Raw genomic sequence first — 19,380 nt, 5'->3', positions numbered from 1 at the left:
TGTCTAAAACTGGTCATATGTTTTATTCTCAGATGCTTATTACGTACCAATTCAACAGTGCACCAGCATTCCAGTGGGAATAAAAGGTCCTTTTTGTCAAAAATCATTTTATTAAAGAGTTAATGTCACAGCAAGCTCAAAATAACACATGCTTCAGAAAGAAACTGGATGAAAAATACTCCCAACAGAAATATGAATGTTTTGAAAGCATGGTAAAGCATCAGTTGTCAGAAACTTCTGCAAACAGGTGTAAATTCTGTTGGTGCAATGGAGAGAAACTTTAGAAAAGAAGCCTGCTGGGCATGACTTCTATTTATGTAGTGCAGTTTGTCTAAGAAGTTAAATCAGAAAGGGTGCAATTTCCATGGCTGCATGGACCCAATTGCATTTCTTCAATAATTAGCCCTGGCACAGGCTTTTCACTGCAAGTACTAACAAAACAAATTTAGTTGGCATTTTAACAGAGCATTGATATATATTTTATATACATGATAGATGTCGGACTCATGCAGCCTCCCCAGTTACATGTTGTTTTTCATTTACTCAAGAAACATTATAAAAAAATAGGTCTGCAATTTGTATTTCACTCCAGTGTTAGCTTTGCATCACCTCAGGCAAAGACAGTGTTTCAGCTGATAATCTAATTTGGCAAGAAATCTGCCCTAATTCTTGTAAATCCACGTAGAAAATAAATGCGAACTCTTTATACAAAACAAGAGCAAATAACTGTACCTATATAAAAGGGGATTCATTCCCTTTAGTTTTATTATCATGGCACATACTTCATAGTTTCACGATAGCATACTAATTTTCATTTAGGTTTTTTTTTAAAACTCCAAAATAGTGTTGATGAATGGAAGAATGTGAGTTACCATAGGCAGCTGAGTCATGCATTAAGCAATTCATGTTCCTTATCAGTTTTCCCAACAGCATCAGGATTGGATAACGGGTCAAGGTCAGCAAAGAGACTGAACCAGGCAGTCAAGTCTTTAGGATTCTTTGTAGGCTCTGGAAGAAAAAAAAAAAAGTGAAAAGAGTGCAGACTTGTCAGCTATTTTAAAACAAAACTGACTGAGTGTTTGACTGAGGTCAAACAAATGCTATGCTATTGTCTAATTTATTACTAAGGGCACTTCTGAGAAGAAAATCAGAATGAGTGATGGCATTTTTAAACACTACCTTTAACTGAACGTAGAACTTTAGTAAGAATAAATGTTTTACATCTGTCCGCTTGTGCATTTTGTATGCCTCCTACCATGGTAAGTACAGGAATGCTTTACTTAAAAGTAGAAACAATCTCACCCTGTCTAGCTTCATTTCATGAAAGATATTTTGTCTGCAATGTACCTGCATGCCTGCAACAAACTAAAAGGAAAGTGAGGGCAAACTTTACTTTCAACCTCTATTACAGGACTAAACTCCTTCACCTAGCTCCAGTTCGTGCAACTGTTCTGTCCCCCCCTATATATGACCACACAAGGTCATTACTCATCTGGAACAAAGTTTAATGGGAAGGTATTGGTTGGAGAGAGAGGGGATATGTTTGAGAGCCAGTCCCAAGTACAGCTTCTAGTATTAGAGTGTATTATTTGATTTTTATAAAAAAAAAAAGTGAGCCAGGAATATGTTGGACTATTGCACCTAATGTGTCTATACTGATTTGCAGATTTCACAAAGGTCTCCTACCTTCTCTTATTCCAACAGGGCAGATGTTCAGGTTAAAGCAGTGACAATTTTGGCTGCTATAAGGAAGGTCCACCATCACTTGCTTTGTTTTTTGTGACCCTATGCTTAATTATACTGGTAATAAAATAAGTATTGTATTGATAGTGAAGTAAATTGTGCTCTTCCACTCAGAGAGATGATGTTCCATGAAAGCATTCCTTCTGACACAAGGAATTTATGGGTAAAATAGACTCTGCCTGGCATGACATTCATCTTAGGCTCTGCAAGGCTGGAGTATATGCCATTTTCATAAACACAGATTTCAAAGCAGCTGAAGGCTGTTTCTTTTTTCTGGTGAAGCACCGTGGCTGTTGTATCACACTCATTTCCAAAAGAGCTTCCAAAACACCTTAACCCTCTTTTTTTTTTGTTTTGCTGAGCTGAAAAACATCAGTCTTTTAATCCCAGGAGGCAGGGGAAGAAACACAAGTTACTCTTCTTCTGAACTGAACATCTTCGACATAGCCTCTGATCAAATGAGAATGCACAGAACAGGCTACAAACCAGCAATAAGGATTCAACATATTTTTGGTTCACTTATCCAGAAAACCCTAGTCAAAATCAGCACGGCTTTGTCTCAGTAGATGCCAACTGAGCGCTCTTGGCTCAGCTGCATTAAGTGAATGACGTTTCAAACAGACGATTACTGGTATGATGTATGTTATAAACAAAATTTGCAATTAGGGCTCTTCTGCCTTATCAGTAGCCTGTATTTTAGCCACAATATCCTCCTAGAGCTTCAAAACGTTGTTCAGCATAGACAAAGTGCATGCACACGCTATTCTGGGTGACTCAAAATTAAAGTAGCAGAAGAAACTGTAGTTTCAACTCCCTCATTACATAGTAACACAAAGTACCCTCCTGACATACTACAAGCACTGAAGCCTACCAAAGAAATATACATATAATCAGCACCGAAACAAAGTGATTCATTAGTGAGCACAAGCTTATTGACATGTAACTACTATAAATATAGGTTTTATTAAGATAGAGTAGCTGGAAGATAGAGTAACCAGAAAGATACAAGAGTCACAGCTAAAAAGGAAAAGCAAAGTAACTGAAAAAATACATGACTGAATCACCTCTCAAGGGGGGTGTCTTGTTAGCGTTCACATTCAGGCTGTTTGGTTTCTGTGCTGGCTGTGGTATAGATGGCGGGCTCACACTGTTAGCTGCCCATCCTAAAATTCAATAATACAGCAGCATTAGCATGAAAAATGACTCTGTTAACTCCAAGTGTCTGGCAGCACTATGCGCACATCACACAAGTGAGCAAAACATTTATGGTTATGGTTGTTCATATCTTTCCTTCTACACAAGAAATCTGCAGCCAGATATTTCAAACAAGCAACATCCTTAAGAAAAGAATATCTGTGGATCACTTCCATCACCTCTAGATTCAGGCAACTGTACTCCTTTCAAACCTTTAACCTGGCTAAAAAAGAAGATTTTCTCTTGTTTCTTTTATCTAATCACAGTTAATACTTGTTCACTGAAAGGCTAGTACAGCAGTTAAGCATAGCCACAGGGAGAAGAGTATCACTTACTTACATTTGGGTGAAAATATCACATACGCTAAACATTTTTTCCACCTTTCTGTACAGTTCCAAACACTTCCATTTTGTCAACTATTCCAGAAAAAAAAAATATTTAGAGACCCCAGATTTTTTAGTTAATTTTGAAATAATTAATTATGGAAAAAGAATAAAATCTTGAAAAGTGCTTTGAAGAACTGAATTCAAGATGCACTACTTTGAGTTAACTTAAAACTAGGTTTTAATGGAGCATTTCTTTATTCTTCATCTGAAAGGGTCGTCTCATAAGGAAAAGAGTAACTATGCAGGAAAAAGTGAAACTGGGTATTAACAATCTTTTGTTCTTATATGCATATTCCATAGCTACAAGAAAGTAATGATAAATACAGTTAGTGATGCCAGATGAACTAAGGAAAATGAAGTAGAAGTGGTGACCCCTAGTTCAGAAATGTATTAGGAAAAAACCTGAGCATTTTTATCCTTGGCTTAAGATACTTAAATTCTCATGCTTTATCACATTTAGAAGACTGGAGGTCACATTTCTACTTTCAGTAACATCTCCTTTAAGTACAGCCTGATTAATTATCCATCCATCTCAGGGATCTGGCATAGCTAACTCTGCAGTATGAACAAACAGGATACTCATCTGTACCCAGTTAGCATTTCCTTATTCATTCTGTTTTTTCTACAAGTTCATGCTTTCACATCCTTTTCTAATCATTTTGTCTTCCCCCCCCCCCCCCATCAGATACTGGTACCCAGTTGCTGTACTTTACTGACAGTTACTGTATAAGTCACAAAACCCCTTCCTCTCTCTGATTATTCTCATCACTCTTTGACCTTACCTTGAATATAAAAGGTCTGAAGCTCAAGCTGTGTTATTAAAAAGTGGCAAGAACAGTGTTTGTATGAAATAATATGAATTAAGAAGGAAATTTAAAGCCACAAATATCCTCTGTATCTCTAAGGAAAGAAAAAAGTTCTTCAAAATCTAAATGCAAAGTGCTCACATATGTTTGTTCTAGGCAAGGGTGACAAAGGCTTATGAGTTAGCCTGTGCCCCCTGAAAAAAAGAGATTTTGAAGTTTACTCTTTCGAATAAGAAAATTTTAATCATAAATAATGAAAAGTATGGCCCTAACACTTCAGAATGACATACTTTTCCAGGCATTTTCTCTGCTTGTGTTACAAATGAGGAGTATGGCAGAGGACATTACACAAACTACAGTAAACTGCAGTGCTTTCGGGGTGTTTGGAGTGTTTTCCCATGTCAGTGGATGGCAATGGATAAATTGTATGGCAATACAATACTGTGCAAGTCCCAGTGACTTCAGTGAGATCAGGAGTTGGCTCCCCCAGACCTCACTGATGTTGGTTTACACTGATGAGACTGGCAAACCACAGAACAAAACACTGCAGACCACTTAACTGTTTTGGAGCCCTGCTTTTGAGTCCCTGGACTAAGGCTGGGTAAGTAGCATGGCCATCCCTCGGGAGAGATGCTGTGGTCTGGTTTTCTGTTCACTGAAACACAGGTAGCTCAAACACCACTTAGGAAACAAAAAAAACCTAACAGCAGCAACAAAATCATCCAACCAAAAATGCTTCAGAAAAGTTGTGATGCTTTCATAATTAACTTACCCACCTTACCTGGAAGTTACTTACTAACTTACCTGGAAAGTCTGCCAGAATTTTTATTAAATACTTTCATGAATTATGTTTTTAGTGTCCACTCACAGTGAGCTACAGAGAACAAACAAAACCAACTGCAGCCTATCAGTTTGAAAACAGTTGCTGGGCCTAAGCCTGTTCTGGTTTGCCTGTTCACAGGACGGCTTTGCTACATGACTAGACAAAAGATTATTGCTGAGACAGCAAGGAAACCAAACGGCTTACTTTTTAGCTAGCATCTTCACAAATGCTACCACAATAAAATCAGAAATAGAAATGGTGAGCTGCACATTTTCTTATCAACCAGAATATATGCACATATAGGGAAGATGAAGAGGAGCCCTTAGTGGTCTGAATAAGTAAATGAAGCCATAACCTTCATGAAAGAGAAAGCTAATGCTGAAAAAGTGAAAAGACAACCAAACTACAGAGCTGCAACTGGAGGAAAATATAAAAGATTTCTTGGGAGCATGCTTTGTTTCTTATACACACACACACACACACACACACACACAATTATATGTATTTTAAACCAGCACCTGGTAGTCTTGTAACAATTCAAAGTCTCATTGTGCTAGATCCTGCCTATAAATACAGCCAGAAAAAAATCTGAGCTGGGAATTCCTGACCATAGCAGTTTATAACCTGCATAGCATTGTGCCTGTTTTACAGATTAAGATCTGAGGCAGAAAGAAAACAAAGCCCCAAAGATTTATGAGTGTGCTTAACGTAAAATAAGTAAGTAATCCCACTGAAGTTAATAGAAAAGTTAATGTGCTTAAAGTTAAGCATGTGAGTTTTAAGAATCTTTAGGGTCTTAAGGCCAAATTCACACAGGAAGTATGCAACATTGAGGCTCCAGTGTAGCACCTCACACTTGAATAATTATTAAGCAATCCTACCAATTTGGAGGGAAAAAAAAAAAGTGTAGGGATGTATCACAAGTGCTCAGCAAAAATATCCCTAATTCACTTATTCTAACATTTGCAACTTGGATGTTGAGATATGTTTAAACTCTGGTTAGTATTTGGTTACAAAAAAATAAAAAATGAAGTCTCTGTTTCCACATTTGTTGATAAAATCAGATTATGAAAGAAATGCTGTGAAGTGAAATGCAGTTTAAGATTAAATCTCAGATTTGACAAGATATAAAATGGCCAGAATTTCACCTTCTGTTAGAGAATGAGAAACACAAAACTTAAAAAGGAAAACAGTCTATGAAAGTTAGTTTAAAAAATGAATTTTACTTGGCAACCAGAGTCAACTGGGAACATGGTGATTATCAGATACAATCACTCAGCTGATTAGCCCTGAGTTTTCAAATGCCAGTAGATCAATTACTATAATCTTTTGACAAATCTTTCCCCTGGAATTTCATTTGGAAACATCAACATGTTTTATTCTTCCATTTCAGATTTATTCCTTTTCTTATTCAAAAAGGTTTTCGGATACCATGTTGACTGGAATGGATTTTCCACTTGTAGCGTTCCTTGAATGAAAAATACGTGAGCTCAGATTCTGAAGTGCAAACAGCACAGCCAGTGCCAGTGTCTTGTACAAATGAGAGCTGTATCAACAGCCTCAGAAAGGGTACCCAGCCCGTTTTTCATCTCCACCTCAAAAATATTTTTCCTTCAAAAACATGTTTACATATAAAAATATGTAAAAACTCTGAAAAAATTTAATCCCATAATATTTGTTGCCATTTTAAGTACTTTGCTTAAATCTCTTTATGTCTCTGTCTCAAGAAAAGGTTTTTCTCATTGTTCTTTTTTTCCCTTTCAATAGATACCATGTCTGCTTCTGTCACAAACTGTTTAATTTGATCATGCAATGACTAAACCTCTTGATTTTTTTTCAGCTCATATTTTATGAGGTCAAATCCTACACTCTTCCAGTCCCTCTTCACTCTATCAATCATACTCATGTATGCATGACCTCATCATAAAAATTTATCTAAAACTGTGCATCATTGCAAATTTCGCTCCCCCAGTTTCCATCTAAACGCTGAAGTCAGTGAACACAAGTATCTGGCTTTAGGAGTGCTGGTGGTAACTGTATTTATCAGGTAAATTTGCCTGCCTTTGTTCTTGCCAAAATGTCACAGGTCATTTTACATCATGTATGATTATACCATTTGCACGGGTTCCAAGAAGTAGTCTTCAGGATGGAATCAGTCTGCTAGTCTTTCCTACATCACTCTTCCCCAAATGAGATTTAAACTACTTGGGTTAGAGCCTAAAAAGGCAAGGTCCTCCTCTAGCCTGCAAAGCCCTAGGAGAAATCTAGCAGGACTGTGGGGAGGATGAAGGTAGTTGCTGTTGGCTGGTTATCACCAGTCTGCTTTCCTCCCTCCCCTCCTCAATGCCAAAGCAGCAGCAGGAAAGCTCTGCCCTAGTTTCCCCCCTCTTTCCTCTCCTCCCAGCAGCAGCTTGGAAAACCCAAGAAAATGAACTGTATAAAATAAAAGGGAAAGAAAGAGTTGCATCTCTCAAAGAAAGAGTTGATAACCAGCCTAAAAGAGGAATCCACCTGTATGATTGCTAGGATGAGAAAACCCATTCTATCCTTAGCCATAACCCTGCACACAACAGTATGGGATGCTTTAGGGGAAAAAAACCCAAACCAAAACAACAAAACAAAAAACCCAGAAAATGAATGACTGCAACTGATTTTCACCACGTTGTTTAGAAATAGTATTCCAAGACAAAATACAGTAATCATTTTTGGTTCTTTGGCCCCTTAACAGAGACAGTTGTGAATTAAACAGTAAAACCAACTCAAGCAGATTTTCTGTTACAGAAAAAAAAAACCAACAAAAACTCAAAGGCCTACAAAACATTTCAGAAACTCAATGAAAACATTCAAGACGGTAATTTTGACTTCAGGTTCTGGGTACTTCATTCACAAACACTGAATGCGCACAGCTAGAAAAACAAATACGCTACTCACATTTTTTTCTACAGGCCACACTGTACTTCAACTTGAAGGTTTCTGCAGCTATGGTACAACATAAGCTGTCACATAAGCTTCTGCATAGCAGAAACCCATACTCAAAAACCTAAAACTGAATAGCAGAACAAGATGAGTTCTCACCATGTAAAGATGACTGCAAGTCATTCATGTTTTGGTCTAACAGCTGTGATGGCAAGTAGCCTGACAGCGTTGGTGCCACAGATGATGAAGTACTTTCCGTATCTCCAGCTGAAGAGTTCATGGTGAGATCAGCAAGTGCAACCTGTCCAAAAACAGCTGTCCACTCTTTGCTGAATTCCCCATCGTCTGGGGAGGAACCGTTGAGAATCTCATTCAGTAACACCATGTTATCACCAGGTTCTGACTCCAAGGACCTCACAAACTGATTCTTTGAAGCTGTCTCAGAACAAGAAAGTCAAGAGAAATCATATTTTAGATGAACAAAGAAAAGAAGGAACCTTTTAAAAATAGTCAACCTATGTTTTGCACGTTAAGTGAGATGGAGTATTTTTACAGGAATATTTGCTGTTTTCTATTTTAGACCTAATTCTTTTGGATATCTGGACTTGTAGCTTATACAACAAATAATTCCTCAGTTATCTTAGATAACCTAACTGCTGTTAAGACTCATTTCTCATTGAAATCAGTATTACAAGTATGCTTAAAAAAAATCTATTGAACACCACACCAAAATCATTACATAGTCTAATATTTAAAACATTGGAGAAGACTACTTTTATGTTGCTTTTTGAAGTATTATATAAAGCTATCAACCCCCAGAATGGTATAAATTTTAAATAAATAAAAGTTGAGGATTATTCTGGAATTTTGTGAGAACACACTTAAGATCACCTTTATGACCTTCTAACCAGTGCTTGAGTTATTTGCTATTTCCCCATAAGAACAGGCAACTCTACAGAGAGTGAGATTTCTACACTGTTCAGTGTTGCAGTATCTTTATTTTTCCTATCTTATGCTGCTGAGAAATAATTGGGGCCACTTTCCTTCTGATTCCCCTTGCTAGTTTTCTAGCACCAGAACTGCAGCTGAAGAAGCTCTTAGATCACTTGAGCCATTACTCCTTAAAATCATTTTTTTCCTATTTTAGAAATGTTAAATGGCTATATAAAATACATGGAACATGTGACCAGGATCGTAATCCTTTTCTCTAGCTTACAAAATATTTGGAAAGTGAAAGAACTATCAAGGAAGCCCAAGAGTTATTGTACTTGGAAACTAGAGCTCCACTGTGGGAGTACACAGAGTACAAAAAATGGTAGTTAACAGTGTTGATAATGTTATGTTACTGATAGCCAGATCAGTTTATCTTAATTATGCTTGCTTCAAACTTGTGGTAAGGCACAGAAGCAACTTCAGTTTTCCAAAGTTCAGGTAGATCAGCTGAGCTCTCCAAGTTGCATACAACTTGCAAAGATGTCTTTAACCCTTTCTGGTTAGGGTAAAAGACTGACAGTAGCAAAGTGGTTGCAACAGGCCATTTAATTTAAATGCAACTGCCTTCTCAGGAAAGTTCCCTTTCAATAGCTGTAATAATTTATAGTGAAATGGCTGAAGTTGAGTCAGAGGAGAAAAAAAGCACAAAACTATTTCAAAATAGGCAGATGAGTCAGAATCCACACCTACGTACCAAGAAACAAACAAACCAACACATAAGGATTTTATTCATTACTGAAGTCAGCTGTGAGATTCGGTTCCATTCTAATTCACATTTTTATATACCTCTGTATGCCTTGACAAGGATCGAAAACTAGAAATAGAAACATTATAAATACGTCAATTCTCCTGATGTTCCCACTAGACTAGAACTAAAATACTGTAGAAGACAATTTGTTCTTACAAATTTTTAGGCTGCTTTCCCATCTTCAGATAAACAGCAAAGAATGTTAATGTTGTCCAAGCATCTACAATCCCCCTCAAGTTATTCACCAGGTGAGTCAGAGGGGTAAAGCCTTCTGTAGGGAAAACACATTTGCTAATTCAAAGGCACTTAAGAACTCTGATCTCTACAGGGCATCACCATCTCAAAGGTGATTTCAGGAGGCCCCTTCATGAACTTGGAAGGTTTGCAGGGGGAGGTGCAAAGGCTGCATCATCAGTAACAGATCTACTAAGACATACAGCCAACACTGCACCTAACCACAAATGACCTACAATGGAACAAAAGCTTTGCAGCAGCACAGCTCAGTGCAAAACTCGGAGTCACCTGGGTATCCCATTGTAGTAGTCCCATTTTTACTGGGGGAGAAAGTACAACATATAGCTTTACATCTGATGAGCTGGTCTTGCTGTAGTGTGAACGATCACCAGAAATCACAGGAGTCACCATTTCTCATCTCAGTCGTTGTCCTCCCAGTATTCCCGCAGGGACAACGCACCCAGGGCAGGGGAGGACAGGGTGGTGCTTATGCTCAGGTTACCTCAAGTAAGCAGTGGTAAGTTCTACTCTTGTTGGCAATAAATGTCATCTTGAAACCGGCCTTGCTTATTGAGATATTACTCATGTAGTACTTCTGCAATTTACTAGAATGATATGGACTTTATCACCTCACCCATAAATGTTCTATTATTTCTTTTCCTGTTTCTGTTTTCACAGCTCATTTTCAGTCAAAATCTTTTTTTTCTGTCTGCACATGCAGACCTAAGCTTATAAATGTCCATGAAAAAAAGCCCCAAATTCCCAATAAAACACTGAAAAAGGAATGTCATTATATTTTTGTAGTTGTTTGAAAAAAGCCTCTAGCAATGCTCACTGCAAACACACCTCATTTTTTTGGTAAAAATAAAAAAAAAATGGGAAGAGAAACTAAAAACATTTACAATGATGCATGATTGGAAACTTAGGATAATGAATTGATTCTGAAACACACTAAAAGGTACCTCTAACTGAACTGCTTCACTTAAAATAATACAATATTCACTAGTCTAAAGCTAGCTAGTGTGTAAAATTAGGGTAAATGGCTGATATTGTAACATTAACATAATCTTCCTTATCTGATGTAACTACCCCACAACTGTTTTCCTATTGGTTAACTATCTGACTTAACAAAAAGCCTTCCAACTGACATAGATAAACCTGTATGACCAACAGTTGTACGCATTATCTGTATCTCCACTAAGAAGGTCCAATAAGGAACGGAACTGAGTAAGGGTAAAACCAGAAGAAAAAAGGACCTTTATCAGACATGCACTCACCTTTTTTTATTAATCACAGAAAAGAAGTCATCACTACTTTATCTACCCACATATTAGGGCTGCTTCTGAACAGACAGCTGAGGAACTTTCCCTGTTTCTGCCTTCATGGGTGATTCCCCATATGGGTAATTTCCCCATCCCCACAGTGCAAGAGACTGCCCATGGCAAATCCAAAGTCAAGGTGTTTGCAAATTCTCTCTTCCTTACCTACCATGAAGGCAGTGCTTTAAATATCCCAAATTACTCTCTCAATCTGACTGACTTAACTACACTAAGGGATTTTTTTCTTTGCTTCTTTACTTGCTTTTTGAGTTGCCACAGTTGTTTTTATTGTTGTTGAAAGTTTTTTATTCATTCTTTTGAGATATATGACTGAAAAGCAATTGAGAAATTACAGGCAGTACTCTTAGTGCATATGAAAACTCAACATAAAACTTTTAGACAGATCTTTACATACGGGAAAACAGCAACCTTTGTTAAAAAAACCCAACCAACCAAACAGCACATCTCCTTGAGCTGCCACAGATCTAACAAAAGCGTAAAGGTAGGAGTAGAGCCTGGAATGAAAAACTGCTTTCTCATGTGTGTATGAGAACAGCATAACTGATTTAACCGACTATCTGGCTGAAAGAAGTCACCAGTTCTTATACTCTTTTCATATGCCAAAATAATTTGTACATTTCTGATATAAAATCTGGTTGTTACTAGTGTATTGCCAAGGGCTGTGGTATAACAACTGAAGAACCCAAAAGAAAAGTTTGTGAAATGTTATAGGAGGGGTAAGGTATACAGAGTGGAACCTATTTAAGTGGGGTAAATTTGATATACTCTAGTATAGCTAATCTTGAATCACCTATTACAATGCATTTCATCCCCAGTAAGGTTTACTTCACATTATAACATCAAGAATAGTGCCTCTGAACGTATACTGAGTTTCCTTTAATACTGTTTAAATATTGCAGCTGTATAATTTCATTCAACCTTTCAGATTATGAAAACAATTATGTTCTAAGATTAAAATTATGCTTGGTGTCTGTAATAGAAAAACAGATGAACTAGACATGCACTAATGTTTCATACCATTTTCTTCAGGTTGCAGGTCTAGTAAGTCATCTATAGCACCTAAATAAAGGAAGAAAAAAAAAAAGAAAAAAAAAAGAAAAAAGCAATAAAGGAAGAGCTGCAGTACACTGACAGTATACATCTAAAGGTAGTTTTCTTAAGTCTCTTCACCTGAGTTCTGCTTGCGGTTACAATTTTCTTGTAAGGTAGATGTGACATCCTTGCCATCGTCAGCTGTAATTAAAAGCCATAAGCATGTCAAATTGCACTTTGCACAATACCATGCATATAAACAACATCACTACGAGATCAAGATGCAATGGCTAATGTCATTCATGTTTAAAATGCACCTGGTAACAATGGATGAAAGGCCCAAGATACAAGTGTTTCTAAGAAGTGAGGCAAACTTCTGAATAATAATTTTGGGGGAAACTTCCTTTGAATCACCAACTGCCACACTAATCCAACTCCAGGCTGAGTGCACCCAACTGAGGTGATTAAAGAGATCAGACAGGTCTCTGCTGTCCTCCAGAAGCAGAGACACTTTTAGAAGCCTGTACTTAACAAAGGCCAGGAGAGAGCACGAAAGTGCCAGGACCTTATCAGTCCCTAAATCACCTTCCTTGGTAATTATGTTCTTCTCATGAAGCCAAGTCCAGGAATGGGGAAAAGGAATCTTTTCCCAAAGCACTCAGGTCAGTATATAAGAAAAAGCACCTTTTCTCCTGGAGAAAAATAAATGGGCTAATTTCCCCCCCAGTAGGAGAGAAAATGTATAGCTGAGGGTTATAGGCTATCAGAGGTGAAAAAATACCACAGTGCTCCAACTATAACTACCTTTAGTTTTGAGCAAGTCTCTTAAATTAGATGTGGAGTCAAAGCAATCTCCATCTACCAGTGAAGAGAAAGACATCTTCCTCAGGTCAGTAACCCCATTTAAGATATGTAGCAAAACAGGAGGGATGAGTTACCTGCTGAACATGCCTTTCCCCATTAACTGTTGAGGAAATCTAGTTTCTACAGCTAAGTCTGTAGCTCTGGAGGCAAATGAAGAACTTGGTCACAGTATTGCCAGAACTGGAAGGCAGATCTGCTGGAAGCCTCAAACTTGAGGCTAAAAAGGAGAAATAAAATTCTCTATAGGGTAATAAAAATTGAATGCCAAGCCCTTTTAATAGAAACTTCAAGGTGTGTTCAGAACTAAGTGAAACAGAACAGCTTGCTGTTTGAATCATTTTAACAAGGCTTTGCTAGGACAATGACAGAAATGAATCAGATGGTCATTTAAGGACCGATGATCACATCTGATTACACTTTATATAAATAGCAGAGGCATAAGGACAAATATATACGACACTTCCATAAAAGGACAATGCACAAAGCTAAAGGGGAAAAAAACAACCCTACACTGACTGGCGGGGGAGTGTGTGTTGGAAGTGAAAGAGAAGTTCATGAAAGGTGGGATATGAATAGCCACAATTCCGTAACGAAGAAAGAACAACTGTTACTAAAAGCCTGCCTTAGTTCAGTGGAAAATATGGTGGAGCCAACCTTAAAAACATCCATAGTATAATAAGAGAAAATGCAGAGCAAATGATAATCAATTGAAAGTTATGAAGTAGAAGTAGTTGATGAGGAAAACTAAGATGAAACACAGCTCCATTGCGAGTAGCGTTACATCTGTATTACTTTAGTACATACAGAGTACTTCAAGGGGAAAAAAAAATAATCTTAGCAATGGCACAGACCCACTAGTAAAGGGAGATGGAAAAATTTAGCAGAGCAGGAAGAAGTATTCCAAGATACTTCAGCTCCTTTAGAGATGATGGAGAAAGAGACAGAGCAAGGTATTTATATTACGGACAATAGTGAAATATTTTACAGCCCATAAGTAATTGAGATTCTAGAAAACATCTGCTAAGAAAATATAAGTCAGATTTTGTATCCAAGAATATTAAAATATCTCATCAAAGAGGTATCTGATCTAATTAATTGCAAAATAGGTGAAACTTCAAAACACTAGAAAAGTCCTAATATTGTGTCATTATTACAAAAACCACCCAAACAACAACAATAATTAACAGGATGACTCATTAATTGTAGGTAACTATGGGCTGGTTGCTCACCATTACTTCTAGACAAAACATTAGCCAAATCCCATTCAAGTACGGGATTCAGCAAAAGAATATAAGCATAATAAATATTCCTGTAATAAAAGGAATTTGGGTTTATGCAAAGCAGACCAAGTTTAAAAAACCCTCAACTGATTTCTTTGATAAAACTATGAGCTTTCTTTGGTAAAAATATTTGTTTAGAAACAACTTGTCTTTGTACTGCATAGCCTTCCAGCCAAAACATTAGCACTGCATAATATCTAGAAAGAAAATATTGAATGGATTAGGAACATGAAAACTAACAGATGTCAAAAAACAGTTGTTAGGAGAAATAACTGCAAAGCAGAAGTGTTTCTAGTTTAGATCTGCAAGGTTTACTGTTATATCCATTGCTATTCAATGGCTTTAGCAGTCATCTGGAAGTAAACACAAAATCACTCTTGAAAAAAATGTGCAAACAACTAACAGACTATTAGAGGTGGTCATTCAGGCCAGTCATGTAGTTGCTGTAGCCAAAGCTGGGATAATTTAATACTGCTAACTCATAAGTTATACCTCCAGGATAAGGAATATAAGTCAGGCTGCAGAAAGGAAGAACGAGTCTTAGAAAGCTGTGACAAAAAGAAGCCAAGTCTTGATAAACAAAAAATTTAAATGAGCTTCTAACTTGATGTTGCAGAAAAATGAGATAATTTCCTTGGATTTAGAAATGGGAATGTGATTTTACCTTCTAGAAACAAGACATCAAAAATGTCCAGTTATATATTTCAGATTTTAAAAGGGATGTTGTACAGTGGAATAGAAATTAACTCCATAAATAAAGTAGATAAGATGTCTTCAAGACATCAATATAGTTAGCCTATCAAAATGGACATTTGAAAGGAGTCTTGATTTTAATATAGTACTTTTTAAGTACCTTCATGGAGGATAGAACACCACATGTTAAAATGATTTTCCTCCATTCTCTTTAATAGAAAAAGATATATTGAAGCCATGGCATTATTTAGGCTGGAAGAACCTCCAAGGGTCATCTTGTCCAAGCCCATTGTCAGAGTAGAGTCAGCTATGATGTTCTTTCCTTGAAGACATGCCCAATGTAAGAATTATGCTTTGGAAGACAAGCTATTCGACCTACCTAACAATAATTGAATGAATTGCAGTGTGATATAATATGTAAGAGATTAGTTTAAATGGATCTTTCTGGCCTTAAGTTTCATGCATTTGTAGGGATTTGCTGGGTGAAGCAAATATATAGGAAATAAACAAAATAGGAAAATAGGAAATAGGAAATAAACAAAACTGAAAAAAAACATGTATTACAGCACTTATGAAGTTATGATAAAAAGAAACAAAATACCTGAATAGTTTGATTCCTTGGTATGGCTCTCATCATCTAATGAAATCAACCTTAATTTGAAAAAAAAAAAAAAATGATAAAATAATTCTCAGGCTATAGAATAATATTTTTTTTCTCTTTTTGGTCATATCATTAAAGAATCATATCAATAACAAACCAAGAGTAATTCAGATGGGAGCCCACATTTGCTGTATATGCTGGTGGTCTGCTATTAACTTTTAATGTTTCATTGGCAGAAGTCCGTTGAAAACCAAAATTAGATTGAAGACTATCAAAACCTACCACCCTTTCATTTTTAATCTAACTAAATGTCTGTAATGGAAAGTATAGTGTAGCCTGCTTCTCCAGATTTGGTCTTTCATAACTATCATGGAGGTGATACAACTGTTCAAAATAAACAAACAAAAAACCTAAAAATCAACAGTGAGGGGAGTTTTGTCCCATGGCAGCAGATTTCTAAATAAATGGAACAGCAGTGTTGATGAAAAAGCTCTTGACAGAATAAAAAGCTGTGGTTTACACGCAATTCTTATAAAAAGGTAACCAGTAAAGAATTTCTGCTAGAACACTTTTTAACTGCTGTTACTTTGTGTAAAGCTATTCAACCAGCAGGGAAGAAAGCAGACACAAGGCTGATGTGGTTAAGAGGCCTGTGCAGGCACATTCTTCCTATCCTCTAGTGACAGGACAGGAGTCATCACCTCTCCTGCTCCTGAAGATATGCTTGTGGCAAAGAAGAGGAAAATTAGAGTCAGGCCAAATTCTAGTATAAAGAAAGTTTACTGTCAATGGAAAGTTTTCAGATTTTTAAAAGCTTCGTTTTGTGTAATTCTTCTGGAATCTTTGATGTTTATTTATGGTTTGTTTTAGACAGCAAAATGGTGACATTTTTTCACCTCAGTTTTATGACAGACAAGAAAAAAGATAATCTATAAATAAAGTACAACCATGACATGTCATGCACACATCTTGCATAAATCATAAATTCATTCTAGACCTTTATATTCAACACTGAGGAGAACAGTTTATAAAATTACTTATTATTGTCACATGAGATGCAGCATATTCAAGGAAGTGCTGTGGAGACAACCACCTGCCAAATGGCACTTGGCCGAGTCCTTTCTAATCTCAATAGTACCAAATCTGACCAATTTATATACTGGTTTTGGTCAGATTTTGAATCTAAACAAGTAAATAGGACTGGAAAACAGAACTCTTAAAAAATCCATTATAAATAGCTGAGCAAAACCCACTAATCAGTCAAGCTGTTCTCTACTTTTTTGACAACTGATCCTTTGCTGGTTACTTGAAACAGGGACAGTCAAAACAACAGGTGGCAGCAGGATTATATCAACGTTGCATCTCCTCACAACTGAATCCTGATGGTCCCATAGGGGAGTAATGACATCCCATTCTCCTATTCTCCTCTCCCCATAGCAGTTCATTCATGAGCCTCTCTCACCTCAGAGCACCAGGTAACTCAAACCCCGATAGCATCAGCTCACTTAGATGTACTTTACCCTAAGTACCTACTGCTTCATTGGATTACTAACTGATGCTGTATACATTACAAAAACTAATCGCTGCTCAAAGCAATCAGGAATTCATATCCTATTCCCAGGTGAAAGGAGATACTAAGAAGGGAGAAATACAACGCTCATATGTCTTCTCCCATGTGTAGTAGTTTACCATTTTTTTAATTACAGAAAAAATGAAGCAAAAGCTGAAAAATAAAGAGAAGGCTAAGAAAGATGAAAAACATATAAAGGTTTAATGGGTCTTTTAAAATCTCTTAATTCCACCTTAAAATTTATTCATGTACACATTACAACATTTCAGGAATTCTTGTATTAAGCTTCCTATTAGCTAGTGTGATCAGACTAGCTGCGTTTGTATTTCTATTTATAAATGTTTGGTGACTTTAGCAACCAGAAAGCAGATTATAGACAAAAATACTTATTAATCTACAGGCCATGCAACTTACTGACTCTGCTGATCTTGTACTGATTTGGTGCTTTCAATCTGCAGATCCTCCTTTTCTGCTTTTTCTGTTAGTTTATTCACAGGATCTTGTAAGCTCTAGATAATAACCATAATATAAATGAAGATAACAAAATAGAATGCGTGTTATTTAAGACCAAACCAAACTACAGAACCCACATTAGTAAGAATGGTTTTGAGCTGTATCAAAATATATCTGATTCAAACAAAATAAAAAAATGTTTGAAGATACTCAAATTGAGTCACATGAACACCTTTTATACAAGAAGGTGATGCTTGAATACTTCTAAATTCATGTTCTGTTTCCAATGTTCTTAAGTAAAACCATATACACCATGTGCAAAGCAGGCACTGACATCATGTTCTTTGCCTCTTTTTTTTTTCCTCCTTTTTTGCCCCCCAGTGCCTTCTTTTTTTTTCCCCAAGATGAGAAGAAATTTATTCTTTACATGATTATTCCTCATATACTGCTTCTTTACTTCTTCAGTCTCTTTTTTTCTGACACAACTATTGACAAAACCTTGGCAACTGCAGTATAATGGGAAGGTACTGTGTGTATCCTGAATCTGAAAACAAGTGTTAAAATGTTGGATAGTTAGTTAAATATAGGCCAGGTGTGGTATTAGGAAGCCTTACAATCTGAAAGACCATACTACAAGATAACAATGTGCAGTTTCCTGGTTAGCACTTTTATAGCCAAAATTTGGACATGTGAACAAGCAGACGTTATAGACCAGCTCTCTGAGACTACAGGAGTGATACATATACTACTGGTTGTCTCTGTTATGCATTAATTAGTACTGCTGTATGAAAAGCTAAATAACTGAATATAGTAATTAAATAATCACAGATGTTAGCAATGTGGGTATTTGGCTTTATCAAATGGTTTTGCTGTGAAGGTGAAAACATGTTCCTATTCCCAACGCCTAACTCAGTTTCTCAAAAATAAAACCACATTTTATGTGCATAGTCCCGACTACTTGTGAGTTTATTTATCTCACAGATATTCATAGTTGCGTATCTCACTCATCTTCTTCCCCTCTTTCCCCAAAAAGCTGAGGCTAAACCAAATAAGCCACCTTTTGTGCAGAACTTAACACAAAAATGTAGGAAGTTCAACAAAATGGTAGTATGTTTCATCAGAACAGTAAAAAAAAAGGAAAAACTGTGGCTGCTAAATCCATCTCATCTATTAAATAAAAGTTAAGAGTCTCCAGCCCATCTGTTACAATAAAAGCAGGCCCAGGCATGTCACAGGTCTTGTTTGCACTGCCCTGTTAACCAGGACAGATGAATCCCCAGTAGGGGCATTCTAGTTTCTGCTTGGCTCAGTACTTGTCTGTATGAGGAAATGTATACTTCAGTGTTTCAGAAACTAAAGTAATGGATCTGTTGTATACTACAGTTGCATTTTTTTCCTCTTAGTACGTTATTTTTCTATCTAGAACTTCAGATTAATTCGTCATAAGCCACTTTAGCACTGTAGACATGTCCAAAGATGAGGTATCACAAAAGCAGCAATAGTAAATAGAGGCATTAAAGACATTTACCTTATTCTGTGATTGCCACTTTTTTTTTTCTTTTTTGACACTGTAACAGTGCTACCCAGAATCACACATAAGTGTACTTCCTGGATTCTGAATAATGGACACTAGTCACCTCGGGCTAGATCACTTGTGAAGGAATATGTTACCCTTTAACTGCCTTGGTACTGGCTATTGATTAG

General features: G+C 36.7%; 1 protein-coding gene across 5 annotated transcripts in view; it reads right to left on the bottom strand.

Moving 5' to 3' along the window:
• Window positions 1-727: 727 nt before the first annotated feature.
• The window catches only part of ICA1 (islet cell autoantigen 1), a 71,163-nt gene continuing 52,510 nt past the window's right edge, over window positions 728-19,380 (bottom strand). For 2 of the 5 annotated variants that reach the window (XM_057432532.1, XM_057432530.1), the window contains 8 exons: window positions 18,104-18,220; window positions 17,638-17,732; window positions 15,654-15,703; window positions 12,354-12,416; window positions 12,201-12,242; window positions 8,028-8,303; window positions 2,808-2,906; window positions 728-1,008 (listed from right to left, as the gene is read on the bottom strand). In XM_057432532.1, the coding sequence (XP_057288515.1) occupies window positions 887-1,008; window positions 2,808-2,906; window positions 8,028-8,303; window positions 12,201-12,242; window positions 12,354-12,416; window positions 15,654-15,703; window positions 17,638-17,732; window positions 18,104-18,220 (864 nt within the window). In that variant the 3' untranslated portion in view covers window positions 728-886. The remainder of the gene's footprint in view (window positions 1,009-2,807; window positions 2,907-8,027; window positions 8,304-12,200; window positions 12,243-12,353; window positions 12,417-15,653; window positions 15,704-17,637; window positions 17,733-18,103; window positions 18,221-19,380) is intronic. The other 3 variants (XM_057432533.1, XM_057432529.1, XM_057432531.1) reach the window with 3 other exon arrangements.

This window comes from Pezoporus wallicus, unplaced genomic scaffold (genome assembly GCF_028554395.1).
Source record: "Pezoporus wallicus isolate ANWC-B61680 ecotype Strahan unplaced genomic scaffold, APGP_CSIRO_Pwel_v1 scaffold_2584, whole genome shotgun sequence".
NCBI classification, from domain to species: domain Eukaryota; kingdom Metazoa; phylum Chordata; class Aves; order Psittaciformes; family Psittacidae; genus Pezoporus; species Pezoporus wallicus.
The sequence above is the reverse complement of the archived record's forward strand: the minus strand, read 5'-3'. Positions and strand labels throughout refer to the sequence as shown.